The 17,550-nt window shown below is 40.5% G+C and overlaps 1 protein-coding gene across 1 annotated transcript in view; it reads left to right on the top strand.

Moving 5' to 3' along the window:
• The window catches only part of LOC126471163 (uncharacterized), a 253,999-nt gene that overhangs the window by 103,336 nt on the left and 133,113 nt on the right, over positions 1-17,550 (top strand). The window contains 1 exon segment of the mRNA XM_050099266.1: positions 10,393-10,586. Coding sequence (XP_049955223.1) covers positions 10,393-10,586 — 194 coding nt within the window.

Below are 17,550 nucleotides of genomic sequence, written 5' to 3'. Positions count from 1 at the left end.
CTGTACGGTTTCCATTGCATGTCATTAAACTTCCCAGGATTTTACTTGTTCTATCTTTTTTCTGTCTAGGAATATGTTAACTGGAGCTCCCTTCTTGCTTATTGTCATCACTTTGTCTTTCCTTTATTTATCCTCATTTCATATTCCTTGCCACTTCTAGGAATACTCTTCAACTTCTTCTGTAGCTTCTTTTCTGATTCTGCCAGTACTGCTTGATTAGACACGTATTTTATAACATTTATCATTTCTCCTCCAACTACTATGCTTTTTGCCTCCTCTGTGGACTTAACTATCAATTTTCTCCATATATGTATGTTGAATAGCATTGGTGTTAGTGAGGATCCTTGCAGTGCTTGTCTCTTCTGTCTCTGTTACTTTTTGCTTTCTATACATCTACTTTATTAACTTTCTATCTTACCAGGGACATCTTTTAAAACTCTCAGCATAATTCTCCAATTACTCTATTGAAAGCCTCTTCCCACTCGGTGAGCCAAATACCCACCTCCTGGTTGATTTCCATTATTCGTTCTCCAATCATTCTCAGACAGCCTATAACATCTCTTCTTCGTTTATCCTTTCTGAACCCAGTCTGGTCTTCCACAATATTTTTCTCAATTTTGTTTTCAGTTCTCCTCAGTATAACTCTTTTTATAGGCTTTGTAACGTGACTGATAAAATTAGTTGTCCTATAGTCCTTACTTGCATTGTTTTGCATTACACATTTTTAGATAAATGTACTAGAACGATCTTAAGTATGTCTTGATGCCAAATTCCTAAATTCTGTTTACTACCACAGTCTATCTGGTTATTGAAGTTGGACCAAACACTTCATTTCCTCAGATGGTATTGTTCACAGCCCAATTCTTTGTTTTCTCAGACCTTCTGAATTTCTGTCTCCAATTCCAGTTTCAATATCTTAGGACCACGGTCTCCTTCATTTTGTTTCCATTCATCTTCCAAAACCAGTATTGTGTAATCAGCCTGCACGCCATGTAACTCCGCCACATAATTAATCCAAACTTCCTTATCCCCTTCTGTGCATACTGTCTTCTTCCTATGTTTGTTTAACATTCCTTGTTTGCCTTTTTTCCTTACTTATCTTCTTGGTAAGAATTTTACTGTTTTCTACATTCCTTCCAGTTTACTTTCCTTTCTTATTCTTCTATTTCCTCTAGTGTTTCCCCATCCAGTCTTCTGTAGCCTACTCAGTTCACTTTCTTACTTCATTGTTCAGTTTTCTGTACTGCCTGCTGCCTTTCTAAATTGTCATCTTAACAGTTCTTGCACTTATCCATTATATGCAGCATACTCACTGTTATCCACTCTTTCTTAATTCTTGCTCTTTTCTCCTCTCCAGTATCTTTCTCTGTTCCTTCCAATATGTATTTCTAATGATGTTTCACTCTTCAGTGGCTTCTGCAGGTTTCCTTACATGTTCCTATTTATTTTTGACGTACAGTATACTCTTTCTTAAAAGTTAACATTTTTGTTTCTCAACATCTCATTTCTTTATCTGTAGTCTTTTTTAATTTGCTTTAATCTTGTCATAATATCTGCTACAAGTAAATTATGTTCCATATCAGCATCAGCACCTGGAAAGGTTTTTGCCATGTTTGTCTTTGAATCTGTGATAATGACAAAGTTTATTTTATATTTAGCAGTATCACCTGGAGCGTTTAATGTGTGTAATCTTTGTTGATGTTGACATGTGGAATAATTGGGTCTACTGCTGGATGTTTGTGTCGCTCTGGCACAATATTTCGGCCACATAACTTGTTGCCTTCTTCAGGTGCTACCTGAGACTGCCGTATTGGAGGATCTTGTCCAGTGTTTATGCCCAGAGGGCGCTGGGTGCTCTCTCTGCCATCCGCGCCCACCTGGTGCTGCCTGTAATGTGTTGTCTCTTCCCCAGTGCTCCCTTGGACATCCGCGCCCGACTTGGTCGCCATCTGTGGCAGCTGTCTGAGTCCCGTCCTGTGACGGGTGTTCTGTTTGCGGGCCGCGCCCGCCTGGTGCTGCTCCTGAGGTTTTGGCCCTTCCCTGGTGCTCTCACGGATGTCCGCGCCCTGCTCGTCCACCATCTGTGGTCGTGGCAGCTGTCTGGGGCCGGACCCGTGTTTGGCGTTCCGTTCGTGGTCTGCGCCCGCTAGGTGCTGCTCCTGAGGTGCTGGCACTTCCCTGGTGCTGGCACTTCCCTGGTGCTCCCACAGACGTCCGCGCCCGCCTCATCCACCATCTGCAGTTGTGGTAGCTGTCTGAGGCCATCTCCTGTCGGGCGCTCTGTTCGCAGTCCGCGCCCGCCTGGCGCTGCTTGTAAGGTGTTGTCTCTTCCCTGGTGCTCCCTCAGATGTCCGCGCCCGACTTGGTCTCCATCTGTGGCAGCTGTCTGAGGCCCGTCGTTTGTCGGGCATTCCGTTCGCGGTCCGCACCCGCCTGGCGCTGCTCCTGTTGCGGTGTTACTACTTCTTGAGGAGTTTCTTGGTTCCTTTCGTTGGTCCCTGATAAGCTCCAGAGCCGGACTCCGTGCCGAGCTGAGCTGGTAACCGCTGTCTCGGTTTTTAGGTTGTCTGTGACCTTCATCTCGATGGCCTCCTTTATGACACTGTCCCAAAATCTTGGAGTCTGTGTCACAATTTTGGTGTTGTTATAGTCCATCGAGTGACCGAGCTCCAGACAGTGCTCTGCTATGGCAGATTTGGTTGCCTGTCCGAGTCTGGTGTGCCTCTGGTGTTCTTTGCACCTGACGTCCACTGTCTTGGTTGTCTGGCCAATGTATGATTTTCCACACTGGCACGGGAAGTTATAAATGCCTGGTTTACGTAGCCCCAGGTTGTCCTTCACACTCCCTAGCATTGTCCCAATTTTGGAGGGTGGGCAGAAGATACTCTTTATATCGTATTTTGAGATAATTCTGCTGATCTTCGCAGAAATAGGTCCAGCATATGGCAGGTATGCCACCTTCTTCGCCTCCTCTGGCTCCTCTTCTGTACTCTGTGGTTGGCTGGTAGCACGAAGTGCCCTTTGGATGTCTGTGGAGGAGTATCCATTTCTGCTGAACACCAGCTGTAGATGTTCTATCTCTGTGGCCAGACTTTCTGTATCTGACAGAGCCCAAGCCCTGTGAACTAATGTTTTCAAGACTCCGTTTTTCTGTGCGGGGTGGTGTTATTGGCTTGAAGGTATAAGTCAGTGTGGGTGGGCTTACGATACACACTGTGCGCCAGAGTGCCATCTGCCTTCCTCTTGACCAGGACATCCAAGAATGGGAGCTGTCCATCCTTCTCTAGATCCATAGTAAATTTTATACTTGGGTGGCATGAATTTAGATGTTCCAAAAGTCATCTAGCTTCTCCCTGCCATGGGGCCAAGTGACAAAAGTGTCATCGACATACCTAAGAAAGCATTTGGGTTGGTAAGTGGCTGATGCAAGTGCCTCCTCTTCGTACCTTTCCATGAAAAGGTTGGCTACCACTGGTGATAAAGGGCTGCCCATTGCCACTCCTTCCGTTTGCTCATAAAATTGACCCCCATAAAGAAAATATGTTGAGGTCGGTACATGCTTGAACAGGTAGAGCAGGGCACCATCAAACTTCTCTCCAATGGTCTTGAGTGAATCGGTGAGTGGCACTCATGTGAAGAGCGACACCACATCGAAACTGACCATGATGTCAGAGTCCACGGTGTGTAGCTGCCTTAGCGGTTGTAGGAAGTCCTCAGAGTTCCGAATGTGGTGTGCATATTTGCCCACATATGGTGCCAATATCTTCTGCAGGTATTGCGCAGTGGGGTATGTCGCTGCACCGATGTTACTGACAATAGGTCGTCTTGTCCACCTTGTCAGTGGGGTCGCCATCTAGTGGTTTGTAAGCAGTGCCTTCCAGAAGTTGTTGCACCTTCCTATCATACTCCAACTTGTTTAAGATGACCGTGGAGTTACCCTTATCAGCTGGCAGAACTACAATGCTGTCATCCTCCCATAGCTGCCTGAGGGCCACCCTCTCCTCGCTCAAGATGTTGGATTTGGGGGGCTACGTCTTGGTGAGTGCCCTGCAGGTCTCCCTGCGGATCTCTTCAGACACGTTGGAAGGTAGTATATGGACGACCTGCTCAACCGAACTGATGAAGGCTGCAACAGGTATGCTTCTGGGAGTCACTGCAAAGTTGAGGCCCTTGCTGAGTGCTTTTGAGGTGGCCTCATCGGGCTGTTTGTCGCTCAGGTTGACCACAGTCCGTGCGTACCCATCCTGTTGTACCTTCTTGTTAAGGCGCTCAAACTTCGCCTGTTGACATGCTGTTGATTTCCTCGTGGTGCATTCAGCCAAGGACCAAGAGGCACCATCAACCTGGTCCCAGTCTTCTCGGGTCAGGGTAGCTGCTATGGAAAGGTGGAGATACAGCAACTCCCTGGACATTACATCTAGGCAGTGGTGCATGTCACGCACTCTTTCTCTTACCAGTGCGAGGCTGGCACGGTGTTCCATTCTGTTCGCCGTTCTGGTGTTGACATGATGCTTCAACCTGGCGAAGACAGGAACTACATCCCCCTCTCGGCATCTCAGAAGGAAACAGAGAACTCAGCATCCTCCCCTTCCTCTGTCGAAGCTTATCCATCTTCTTAATATTAAGGTACATCTCCTCCCCGTAGAGTCTTCATATGTAACTCTTCAGGCTTTCCCGGCGAGATCTTGACATGTGGAATAATCGGGTCTACTGCCGGATGTTTGTGTCGCTCTGGCACAATATTTCGGCCATGTAACTCGTTGCCTTCTTCAGATGCTATCTGTTGATGTTACTTAAACCTATTAGGTTTCCACTCCTTTCATTGGTCTTTTCCAGTCCATTGTCTCCAACTATATTACTCCTCATCTTTCCACTATACTATTCCAATCTCCCATCATTACAGTTGTTAATTGTCTTTTCCAATTTTCTTCACAGACTTCCCCAGTCTGCTCACATACTTTTTCCACTTCCTCTTCATTTGCATTTCTTGTTGGCATGAAGACTTTAATAATCAATGTATTCACAAAGTTACTGTTTAATTTCTCTGTTAACACTCTGTCACTAATTTGAATACCCCTAACTATGTTCATGTTTAACTGTTTCTTTGATGTAACTCCAACTCCATTTGCCTTCCTTTCGATCCTTCATAAATTGTCTTCTCAACATTCAGATTCTCCTTCCCATTGAACCTCACTAAACCCTACAAGACTTACAAAATGTCTCTCTATTTCTCTCTTCATGTTGTCCAACTTTCTTATTCATCGTTTTCACATTACCTGCAGCAATCCTCAATAAAAATGCTTCCCATTTTCATCCTCCTATCTTGATTTGATTGATTGTGTAGTTCTCTTGGGGTAAGTGACCACCCAAAGATCTGATTGTGTGCCTTTTCAGGAACAACCATCCTGGAGATGTGGTACACACATTTTATATTTGTTGTTTTCCTACTTCATTAAACAGTAATTTTATATTAATTTGAAACAAACTGAACATGGGAAGGCAGATTTTGTAGTAGCACTGTTGTACTTTCCATCACCAGACAGTGCATGGATGATGCATTGGCATCAGGAGACTCACACATGTATGAGATGAAATGTCAATATTTGTGATGGGAGGGAGTTACATTACTTGAAGTCAATAGTTCGACTGGGCCAGACATTAGTGGCAATAGCTCTGACTCATAGACACTGCTTACACACTTAACTGTAGTCTTGAGTGACCTTCCAGCAAAGTCAAATCATGCATTGGAGCAAAGTATCCCCAGTAGAAATATAACAATGTCATGGCATTCTGCAAAATTTACCCTGAATATAGCCTTACATTTGACTTACCAGCTATTGTTTAACTCACCAATTTAATATTTCTCTTATATACCCCCACCCCTCCCCCCTATTTCCAAACGACCACACACACACACACACACACACACACACACACACACACACACACACACACACAGTTTCTTCTAAAAGAATTTGTAGAGTAATGCTTAGTTTGTCAATATTTGCTAACTCCATGTCCTGTTGAGTTATAAACTTCCTCGCACTCAGGATTGTCTGTCATACATTATTGCTGTCCCTCCTGCAGGCCAAGTACACACCAAGGTCCGGCATGCAATGCCGCTCAGTAGCTGTGGTCTCTGTGTGACAAGTTGCTCCTTGCACAGTGTGGTCTCTGTGTGACAAGTTGCTCCTTGCACAGATACACTACCAGGTCCATAACAGGAAACTGTACTTTTCAGCAGACTATAAACCTCCTGGAGGCAGAGAGATTTTTTTTTTTTTTTGGGGGGGGGGGGGGGGGGGGGGGAATTTCACAACTTTAAACTGCGGCTTTACTAGCAGTGAATACATGATAATGTGCATTGTTACAATGCATGCCAAGACTGTAATCACTTAAAAGAGGTCTGTTATGGAAACATGGCTAATGACACAGGCACTCTCCACATTTGGTTGCTGTGGCAGTGTACATTCTATTTAAGAGGAGATGTAGTGTTTGTACCGTGTGATTGAAGAACCTCTTCACGGAGAGGCTCTCACTGATCGTACCTTATAACTCTCCAGCCATTTCAAAGTTTAACAGACTTAAATAAATGTTACATATTAAGATTTTCTGTATTCATCTACACCAAACATTGAATTGTTCAGAGCTCCTTCTTTCTCATATAGTGCTTTTCCATGTGGCTCTACCTCTAAAAAAAAACAGTGCCTAACAGAAAGTTGCCAATGTGGTTTGTCAGTGGAATAACTGGGTGCTGTTGAGCCTTTTCACTGTTTTCTGAAAACTGAGACAGTTTCCTTAACGGGTTCGATGAGGTGCCACATGCTACTGATGCTTCACTCTCAGGCCTCGTATGTTCTTGTGATGCACCATGTCCCATGTTGGTGTGAGGATTGTAAAGACTTTCATCAAATTTTTGCATCACAGCCATGTATTTATAGAGCAGCTGAAGAGAAATCACAACCCTCAAACCATGAATATGAAACCAAAGTAATACAGTGATTAAGATACGGTACTGATATTTATGGGTAGTAGGCTTCAACTCGTTTAACTGTTTTGATTTTTGTTTCCTGTTAACCTCTGGAGTTATGTATCTGGGACTGAATTTTCTAATTGCATGTGCTAAGTCGAAATAGTGTGCTGTAATGGGGCTCAAACTCAAGTGCCTGTGTTTTGTGAACTGTCATTTGTGCTATCTGAGCATACCTCCTGGACGTGTTAATCCTATGAGATCATGAGAGAACCTATGCATAGTTTGGAAGAGAATGCTGAGAAGATGGTGGCAGATTAACGCTTTATGCCAGTGTGTGATGTGTGCTCAGGTAGCGCAATTGGAAACATGCTGCCCATGAATGGCAGAGATGTGGATATGAGTCCCAGTCAGGAACACAGTGTCAACATGTCAAATACTATCAAGATTAAGTTTACCTGAAACCTGATCTTGTGAGAATAGCCTATCCTCATATACTTTGTCAACAAAAATGTTCACATTGACATTATTATCCCCATATATTTAAACATAAAGTTTTCTGTCTGCATTGTGTTAATAAAGGGTGATGTCAGTTAGTTGTGCAATCCCCCCCCCCCCCCCCCCCCCCTCAATCTCTTAGTGTGAAATCTCATAGTTACTTGTCCTTATCCTTATCCTTTGCTTATTGTTATATTTCCCTTAGGTGAAAGTGAATTATACAAGTAATGCTTCATTGGAGTTGTATTCTGTGATAGTCAGCATGCTATTATTGAGAAGTTTTTGATATACATCTCTAATGAAACTTGTATTTTTATACACATAATTTATGTATTCCAAAATAAGTCCGTCAGTCTGTAAAGCTGTTTGCTGTGAATTTTTCCTCTCGTATTGCAACATCTAAGCATTAATGTAACCCTTAAGAAATCTTTGTGTTCAATTTCCTTATAAAAAGTCCTCATGACAATTGAAATTAATGCGCAATTTTGGACATAACTGATTTAAGCATTTAGATACTATGTATTGTTGCCTACATCGATGTGGTATTCTGATTATTATCACTACAAGGGGGTGCTGAAAAGTAATGTCTCTGATTTTTTTTTGTGTGTTAACTCTTAAAGGTTTTTAAATAAAACAAATTTGATTAACATTCTACACCTTTATTCTTCACGTCAATATATTTATGTCTTAACGTAGCCACCCTGGTGATGAACACATTTCTCCCAACGAAAGACGAGCTTGTTGACATCACCATGAGAATGTTTGACTTTGTTGACAGAGCCACTATCTCACCTCTGCTTCATCACTATCAAAGCGAAGTTATCGAATATGTTTTGGAACCACATGAAAATGGAATGAGGCAAGTCGGGAGTGCGTGGAGGATGATTTATCATAGTGAACCCTAGGTATCGAATTGTTGCAGATGTCTCGGCACTCATCTGTGGTCTGGCATTGTCATACTGAAGGAGATGGTGCTCCATGTATGGACAAACTCTTCGAGTTCGAAACTTGATTACAGCACGTCGTTTCACATGTATTGACGTACACAGTTACGTTACACAATCTTTTGTTATGCACTACAATTCAGAGCCCTCTAGCGACATACGGTTGCAGTTTTTGTCAACGAAGCGGGAACGACTGAGTAATATACATGACATGTAATACCACATCTAGTATTGAGAGCAGAATAAAAAATTTGGAGGCATTACTTTCCAGCACACCCTTGTTAGTAAGTTAGTTCCACCCAACAGATATGTGTTTATAAGACACCCAGAAAAGTTGCTAGATACTTACTACTGTGTGTAGAGTGGGCAACCTCCTAGTTACACTGGATGTCTGAACTAACATTTCTCATCTGATTTTTATGCCCTTTCCATTAATGTTTTGTCGTGAGGCCTAAAATGGGAAATATCTCTTTGACTTAAATCACTGTGATATTACATTGTGTAACACATATAATTTTGCCATTAGGCAGTTCAGTTGAAACCGTAGCTATGCATTGACTAGTATGCCTCTTGACTCAACAATATCTCACTTTGGATGGCATGTCACAGCCAAAACCAATCCAGAAAAAGGGTAGTCAATGCTAAACTGCAACTGCAGAAGTTACTATGATAGTTAAACTCTCCTGATGAACTATATTTGTACTGTCTTAATTTATTCATCCTGCAACTGTGCACAACAACGGTAATTTAGTTATTTCATGACACACTAGGTGAAGTTATTATGCTTAAGATATGTCATAACAGTAAGATGAGTATTAATGATTAGTCTCAGATTGTATTTGGCATGCATCTAACATCATGTAACTCATTGTATACTATTTTAAATATACTAGATTGGTTCAAATATTTTTCTAAAAGAGGTAATACATAAATGAGGATAATGCTCTCACCTACTTTGTAAGTCATTTGATTGAGTCTGGTTTCATTCTGCATCATTCTTAAAAGGCTGTTTTTCTCCAATAAAATTTTTGTCACAGGAAACATAAAATAGATGGAAAAATAAAGAAAGAGAGAAACAAATTGTCATATTTGTTTTACCTTTGCAATGTTGGGGAAGGAGATGTGTTTCACAACAGCAAAGATGAACAAGTGCTCATAGATCCTCAGCGACGCATATTAGAGCCCATGTTGACTAGACAATTTTTCTTGTCTTTGTATATACTACCACCTCTGAAAGATGCTTACCCTACAATCTTAGCAACAACAGTACTGGTACATGTATACCACAGTCAGAGGCATCAGAATAATTTTCATTTGTAACTTTCGACTAATTCATTTTTGGTACAGGGACCATTGCCTCAGATTGATGTGTTTATCCATCTCCTGTAACATCATCATGGAATCACCATGTACATACATACATTTAAAGACCCTGGCACATATAACTTAAATACTCTGTTGCTTCGTTGTATGATGATTCCGGATGCGGATTCCTATGTAAACTTGATCTACTAAGCTTCCTCTACAATCTTTAGAAGTGTGTAACATGAATTATGAGCCACTCCAAATATGTTCAGCTGAATTGCACATAGTGTTGCATATCTTTTGTCTTGATCTGTAGGATTTTCAGTACTTTCTATTGAATATCACTCATTTATTCACTATAGCATTGCAGCTTCAGTTTTTCATTATTAGAGAATATTATTCCCAGTTTCTGTTGTTATTTTTTGGGCAGCTTTAATTCTTTCTTTCTGCATTTTCTGTTTTTCTTTGTTGTTTTCCTTTCTTTTCTCCCTTTGTAAAGAGTAACGTAAACTTCATTTATTAGTGCATGATAAAGAATGTGATGCAGACTGTGAAATGAGTGTTGTATCTGTACATGTAAGTTACGTGCACATCTATGTTCTGTATCTTCTTTTTATGTTTTGCATGTGTTGTGTACTTTGTATATAATTGTTTGCTTTTGTTGTTTGTATGTAGGGCTTTCTGGCATTTCCGGCTCCATTTTCATGAAAATGCTGAGCAGATATTAAACTCACTGGATAGTACACATAAGAAAGCTCTTAATCTTGAAATGGGAATGTCAAATTCAAACAATATAGCAGACCAGCAAGGAGGAAGAGGAGGTAGGCTGGCAGCTGGAAGTGACTTTCCAAGAGGTCGAACTGTTGCAGGTACCATCAACTACACTATCATTAATATTTTTATAGCATGCAGAAGATATTTATTTATGGCTGTGTGTTTATCAGCTGAGTTTAGCTGTAATCTTGATGGGACCAGGTGTCCACAGAATGGAATAGTTACATAGATCAATTTTCATATTCACTATGTTTCACAGTTTCTGTTACTAGCTTCTAGTGGTTGGTGGATATAATTTTGATTGGGAACCCATGTCCTGAAATGTAATATTTGGATATAAAATAAGTTTGAATATCACATCACTTTTAAATTTTCTTCTTCATGGTGCGCACGTACACAGACTGAGAAGACAGTCCCTGTTGTAGTTATGACATCACATACCATTTTCATCTGACTACAACAATGGCTGTGAGAAACTATTATGTCACTGCTAAGAGGGTCAATTATGGTTCTCTGTGGACGTGTCGCAATCTCGACTTTGAAGAGCACGTCCTTCATTGCATAAACAAGAACCTGATGATGAGTACTGGAAACATTGCCGGTGCAGTGGGCTCTAATAGAGCACGTAGGTCAGAACTCACTGTCTCTGCAGTGTGCATACCACTAATTGGGAGATTTGAAAGTGATTCAATCTTTAATCTTATTTGACATTCAAATGGTACAGTCCAGTCATTGACTTCTTATCAGAACTTTATCTGCTAAGTTCTTTTTGCAACCTATAAAAGCCTGTAATAAGAACTGTGAAACACACTGTATTTATTTGCAGAAAAAAGCTTCGTTGAGTTACTTTTAACTGTAATCTACAGGGTGTCCATAATTAAAGTTTCAGTTTCAAAATGCTGTAGGAAGAGAACCCCTGGTCAGAATGATATGAAAGTTTGAACTGTGTATTACACACCCACACACACACACACACACACACACACACACACACACACACATAGTTCATGAAAATTCTACAAATGACAGATGGAATCGCAGTGTGACAGCTGTGGTTTGAGCTGCATGTCACACCATCCATACTGTTCAAAGTGCATGACTGCATAAGTTTGGCGCTCAACAAAAAACACCATATCAAAGTCGTACCACATCGGATGGAAAAAATCAGTTTTTAATTGTCATGTGGCCAAAAACTGCATCAAAAGTAAAATGACGTTGGTTTCTAATTGTTATGATACCAAAACAAGCCATGTTCAATATGCTGTCTACTGTTTTCTGCCCCAAGTTGAAATTGAGAAACAGCATATTGCACAACAGATTGGAGTGTCTCGGGAGACATTTAGAATATGTTGCTCAGTGCATGCCTTCGTTTCAACTACATTCGAGCATTGAACACAACACCTCTCAGATAATCCCACAAACAGAAACTGCACGGTTTAAGATCAGAAGATTGGGATGGTCAGACTCTAGGGAAATGATGGCTGATAATTCTAGCATTTCTGAAATTCCTCTGCAGCAGCTGCTTAACTGACTACAATGTGCAGAGGAGTACCATCTTGCATAAAAATGATCCTACCAACACATCCACACTGTTGAAGGTTTGTCTTGCTGGCAGGTTAGCAGGAAGCAACTCTTTAACATGGGTGATGATGTATGGAGAGCAATGCAGGGTGTTTTGTAGAATTTTACACACTGCTCAAAGCATGTCCAATGTTTGGGGAGGTTCCCCCATGTGCAGCATTTTTGCACAATACTGCTTGATCTGTTGTGCTGTGTTGCAATTATGTCTTTGACAGACATTGGATCAACTGCTTTCCTCCCTCTGCCACGTTGCACTTCAAAAGAATCTGTCTTTTTGAATTGTGTAACCAATTTCTCCAGAACCTGAGCAGAACTCGTGCACTGCTACCTGTGAAGGTAAAGGCATGTGCCATTTCCTTTTCAATTAGAGACCTTTCTTGTCAGTTGTCGCGCTTTGGTTTTAAATATCTATCTCTAAACTATATTGAACTCTTTGTTGGTTTCCAACAATTTTTCAATTTTTCCATCAGATCTCAGTTTTTCATACTTTCAAGTGTCCGGATTTTCTGCGGGGCTACTGGTGCAGTCACCATTCTTGTGATGGAGCTTTTCCAGGAGTGTGCAATCCTTCATGGAGACAGTGATGGGAGTCTCAGACACAGACTGAGAAACAAACTAATTCTTTTTTTTCTAATGGCATTTTAATATGCTGTTCAAATTTGATGTCATTCTGAGCAGTGGTTTTCTTTCTACAGCATTTTGAAACTGGAACTACAATCATGGTAATCCTGGTTTAGGCTGTACCCCAGTTGACTTTTACTCTTTTGTTACCAAATGAGAAAGTATTATGTATGTTGAGAATGGAAGACGTCTGAACTTCATCATGTCGTCTGCTTGATGATGGATGTCAGGTGCATGTGTCTTGTTAGAAATTTGCTATCCATATCTTCTTGCAGGTTTGAAATTCTGCATAAGAATTGGAAAATTTTGTATCCAATTATTACTTTATGTGGGACTGTATATGACAGCACCATTTAATCTCTCTATTCCCCCTCCCCCCTCCCCTCTACACACACACACACACACACACACACACACACACACACACACACACACACACACACACACACAACCTACCTACCTACCTACCTACCTCAAGGGATTGGGGGTGGAAGGCAATCATAGTTTAGAAAGATCATCAGAATGTGATGAACCCATCTATTGTGAGGATGAGGAGAGACAGTGGCCACCCTTTTATCTCCTTGTTGTTGTATGCCAATACTGTGTTATACAGAATGATAATAGGTATCTCATTCATGGCATGTCACCAAGCTGTAGAATTTTTGCGCCACTTCATGTGCATATGAGATATGAATAATCTCTTGGCACTTGTATCATACCTGTAATCTTTGTTACCTTTGAAGATAATGGCATGCGCTATTTCCTATCAATTTAGAGACCTTTGTTGTTGATTGTCACCCTTCGATTTTAAGTATTTATCTGTATATTCTGTTCATTTCTTTGTTGTTGGATTAAAACAATTATTCCATCTTATCTCAGTTTCATTATCGAACCTTATTTTTGGTGTGTATTTCTTTATTTTGTGTATTTTAGGTTTGATTATTGTTAACTATTGTTCATTTTATAAGCACTGGTATTCCCAAACCCCATTAAATCCTGTCTCTGGACTATCTCTAATGGACTATCTCTAGTTGCTGTCTCATGCTTATATAATCATTACAGCTCCCAGTTATGTTTTATAAGTGCAGCCAGTTGTTTTCTACCACACATGGTACATGTATTTCGTGTGGACTCCTTTCAGACATCTCTGTGTGAACTAGCAGCATTTCATCTGACAGTGTCTGATAAGTACTCAGATGTGATATGGTACGTGGTAGAAAACATCAGTCAGCTGCATTCTTGAAATATCATTGAGTATTCGAGATCCACATGATTATGCTTTCCTAATGAGACTGTTCACACTGGCTGTCACATACATAACGTTGATACTGAATTAGTCCTGTGTAGTTCATTCATTGGGTAAATAGCCTACTCCCGTTTAAAGAAATCGAAGTATGGATAATTACACTTTGCACTCCTATTGCAGCTTCATTTATCAAATGAGTGATGATCCACTTTCCAGCATTTTAATCATTTCATTTTCTGTTGGTCATTAATATTATGATATGTATTACCAGATATGTATGCCAGACAAGCTGTAAATTTAGCAGTTGTATCTGAATGATAATTCTCGGAATCAAGTAGTCTTCCGAAATCTTCCTTACTTGGTGTGTACTGCAAATATGATTGTCATTTGAGGGAGTTAAGTTGTGTAACAGCTTAAGTAATTATTTTTCCTTCCTTTCACACACACAAATAGACGTTTTCATACAATGATGACATTAAGAGTGATGAATGCTAATTAATGTTGCTCTACTGTTTACCAGATGACGTTGGGCTCTGATATGCTGCATCATTGTGTAAGAGTATAATTGCAGTAAAAATAACAAATACAATGTAACCAATCACTAAACTTCAAGTTTTTATTTATGGCTCTTTACGGCGGCTTTGCTTTCGTTTTAAGAGTATGTTCCATAGGGACTAACACTGCCTGTCAGAAGATGCAGTTGTAACAAAATCTGTATTGCAAAGTAGTTGGCAATTTAGTGCTGAAAAATGGTTACAAAGTTGAAACCGTAACAGAATGATTAGAACATAGCCGGTAACAAAGTGTGTGACAAAGCTAAAGAACATAAAAAAACACTCACCCCATAACACACCATTCATTGGTACTGTCTTATACTGGAAGTCAGAAATCCTGGAGAAACATAAAATCAACACCAAGAAAAGCAAGGAATAGCATTTCCACATATAGTAAACAGACGAGATAAATTTTGGAAACATGGAGAATATAAAATATAATGTAGTTGTAGAACCTTCTATATTAAAAAGACAGGGAAAGCCTTTGACAATAGATTTTGTGAACACATGGCAGCCCTTCAACTAAAGAATTAGTTAAGCCAGTTGTCACAACCCATCTGTGTGGAATGTTGCCAAATACCAGACATGAATAAAGTGCTGACCATTTTTCATACACTAAATATCCCGGAGACGCTAGAAAGCTACAGAACACAAAAACTACAGCTGGATGTAATTCAGAATCAAAAAATTGACAGTGAACATCCAAAAGTAATAAGGAACTTCAGTGAGACACGCCTATTTTCAAAACGGTTCAAATGAAAACCCGATTAGGTTTATGCAATAAAATTATAATTCAAATGAAGTAGTATTTTTTTTTAAATTGTATGCATGACATATTTGTAAAATAAACTCAGCACATGTTCACTTATTAAATGCCTTTATACAGGGTGACCCAAAAATCTATTAACATTCGATAATTCATCATTCCATGGACTAATGTGAGTAGTGAGGTAAAAATTGACATATATTCTTGAAATGACATGGAGTTCTACTGAAAGCAAAAAAAGGTGCACAAAATGACCAACAGATGGCACTTCATATGATACAAAGCAATAAGTAGCGTAACAATTTATTTTCAGCAAAGACAATGTTAACAAATGCTTGACATGTCGGCTATCATTCATCAACAATACCTGCAGTCCAGGGACAGTGTCGTGAACAGTGCTGTATATCTCAGTATGTTTGGTGAGAAATTGCCGTCAGATGTTCTCTTTTAGCACAACTAATGAGATTAGATGATTGCAGTAGACTTGCAACTTCAGGTAACCCCACAACCAATAATCAAATGGATTGAGGTCTGGTGTCCTGGGAGGCCAAGCATGACTGAAGTGGCAGCTCAGCACGCGATCCTCGCCAAACAATGTGAACAAGAAATCTTTTATACATGTAGCAATATGGGGTGAAGTGCCAACCTGCATAAAAGTCATACCTTCTAGCAGGTGTTTATTAGCCAGGCTAAGGATGATGCAATTCTGTAACATATTGGCATACCTTGAATCCGTCATGCTGACACTGAAAACAGCAGCTCACATTTCCTCACAGTAAAAGGGTCCAGTCACAATTAATGTGGCACATCCAAGCCACACCATGACTTTCTCGACATGCAGTTGGATTTCCATGACAGTTCTAGGATTTTTGGTAAACAAAATTTTGGAGTTGTTGGTGTTGACACACCCTTAAAGTGTAAAGTGGACTTGTCACTCCACAACACATTAGACAAACAGTTGTCATCATCCCCCATTCTTTGAAGTGCCCACACCACAAATGCCCTCCGTGTGACAAAATCGGTGGCTAATATTTCTTGACAATTGGGGATTTTGTACGGATAGCATTGGAGGCTACACCTTTGTACACTCTAATCAATAGTGCGTGGAATGCCAGTGCGACATGCAACTTCATGAGCGCTGACTTCACCATGCAGAGATGAACCTGCTGATACCTCCATTTCTTCCTGAACTACCTGAGCAGAAGTAGCAATTGGAGTCTGATCATTCACTACCGGACCGATCATCTAAATAGCGTTTGGCTATGAACTTTGTGATCATTTTCTTCACAGCGACACTTGTCAGACGACCTTTAACTGTAGGATCGTAAAGATGCAGTAGCGGATTCTCCATTCTGATAGCAAAGTTTTGCAAATAGTGTTATTCCTGATAAAACCAACATGCCGTGATTGCTGGTGCATCTGGCTTTCTCTCTCACTACAGCTCATTTTATACATGATTGTCATGCGATGTTACTGATGTATTGCTGTCCAGCGCCATCTTTTGGCCAGTTGCTGCACTAGTGTTTTGTTTCAGTAAAACCGCATATCATTTCAGTTTGCCCTCTCTCTAACTACATTATTTCATGAATAGTGCAATTTCAAAAGTAAGTGGGCTTCTTTATCACTCTGTACAATATCCAGTGATATACAATGAAGTGCTAAAGAAACTGGTATAGGCATACTCATTCAAATACAGAGATAGATAAACAGGCAGAATACGACACTGACTATATAAGACAACAAATGTCTGGCACAGTTGCTAGATTGGTTACTGCTGCTACAATGGCAGGTTATCAAGATTTAAGTGAGTTATTTAGTTACTTTCATATTATAGTTGGCACACGAGTGATGGGACACATCATCTCAGAGGTGGTTATGAAGTGGGGATTTTCCTGTACAACCATTTCACTAGTGTACCATTAATAGCTGGAATCCAGTAAAACATCAAATCTGCAACATCGCTGTGACCAGAAAAAGATCCCACAAGAACGGGACCAATGATTACTGAAGACAATCATTCAAAGTGACAGAAGTGCAACCCTTCTGCAAATTGCTTCAGGCTTCAATACTGGGCCATCAACAAGTGTCAGCATGCAAACTATTCAATAAGACATCATCGGAACCGAAGGCCCACTTGTGTACCCTTGATGACTGCATGACACAAAGGCTTACGCCTCACATGGGCCCATCAACACCGACATTGGACTGTTGATGATTGGAAACATGTTGCCTGGTTTGACAAGTCTCATTTCAGGTTGTATCGAACTGATGGGACATGTGCAGGTTTGGAG

This window comes from Schistocerca serialis, chromosome 3 (genome assembly GCF_023864345.2).
Source record: "Schistocerca serialis cubense isolate TAMUIC-IGC-003099 chromosome 3, iqSchSeri2.2, whole genome shotgun sequence".
In the NCBI taxonomy this organism is placed as follows: domain Eukaryota; kingdom Metazoa; phylum Arthropoda; class Insecta; order Orthoptera; family Acrididae; genus Schistocerca; species Schistocerca serialis.
The sequence above is the reverse complement of the archived record's forward strand: the minus strand, read 5'-3'. Positions and strand labels throughout refer to the sequence as shown.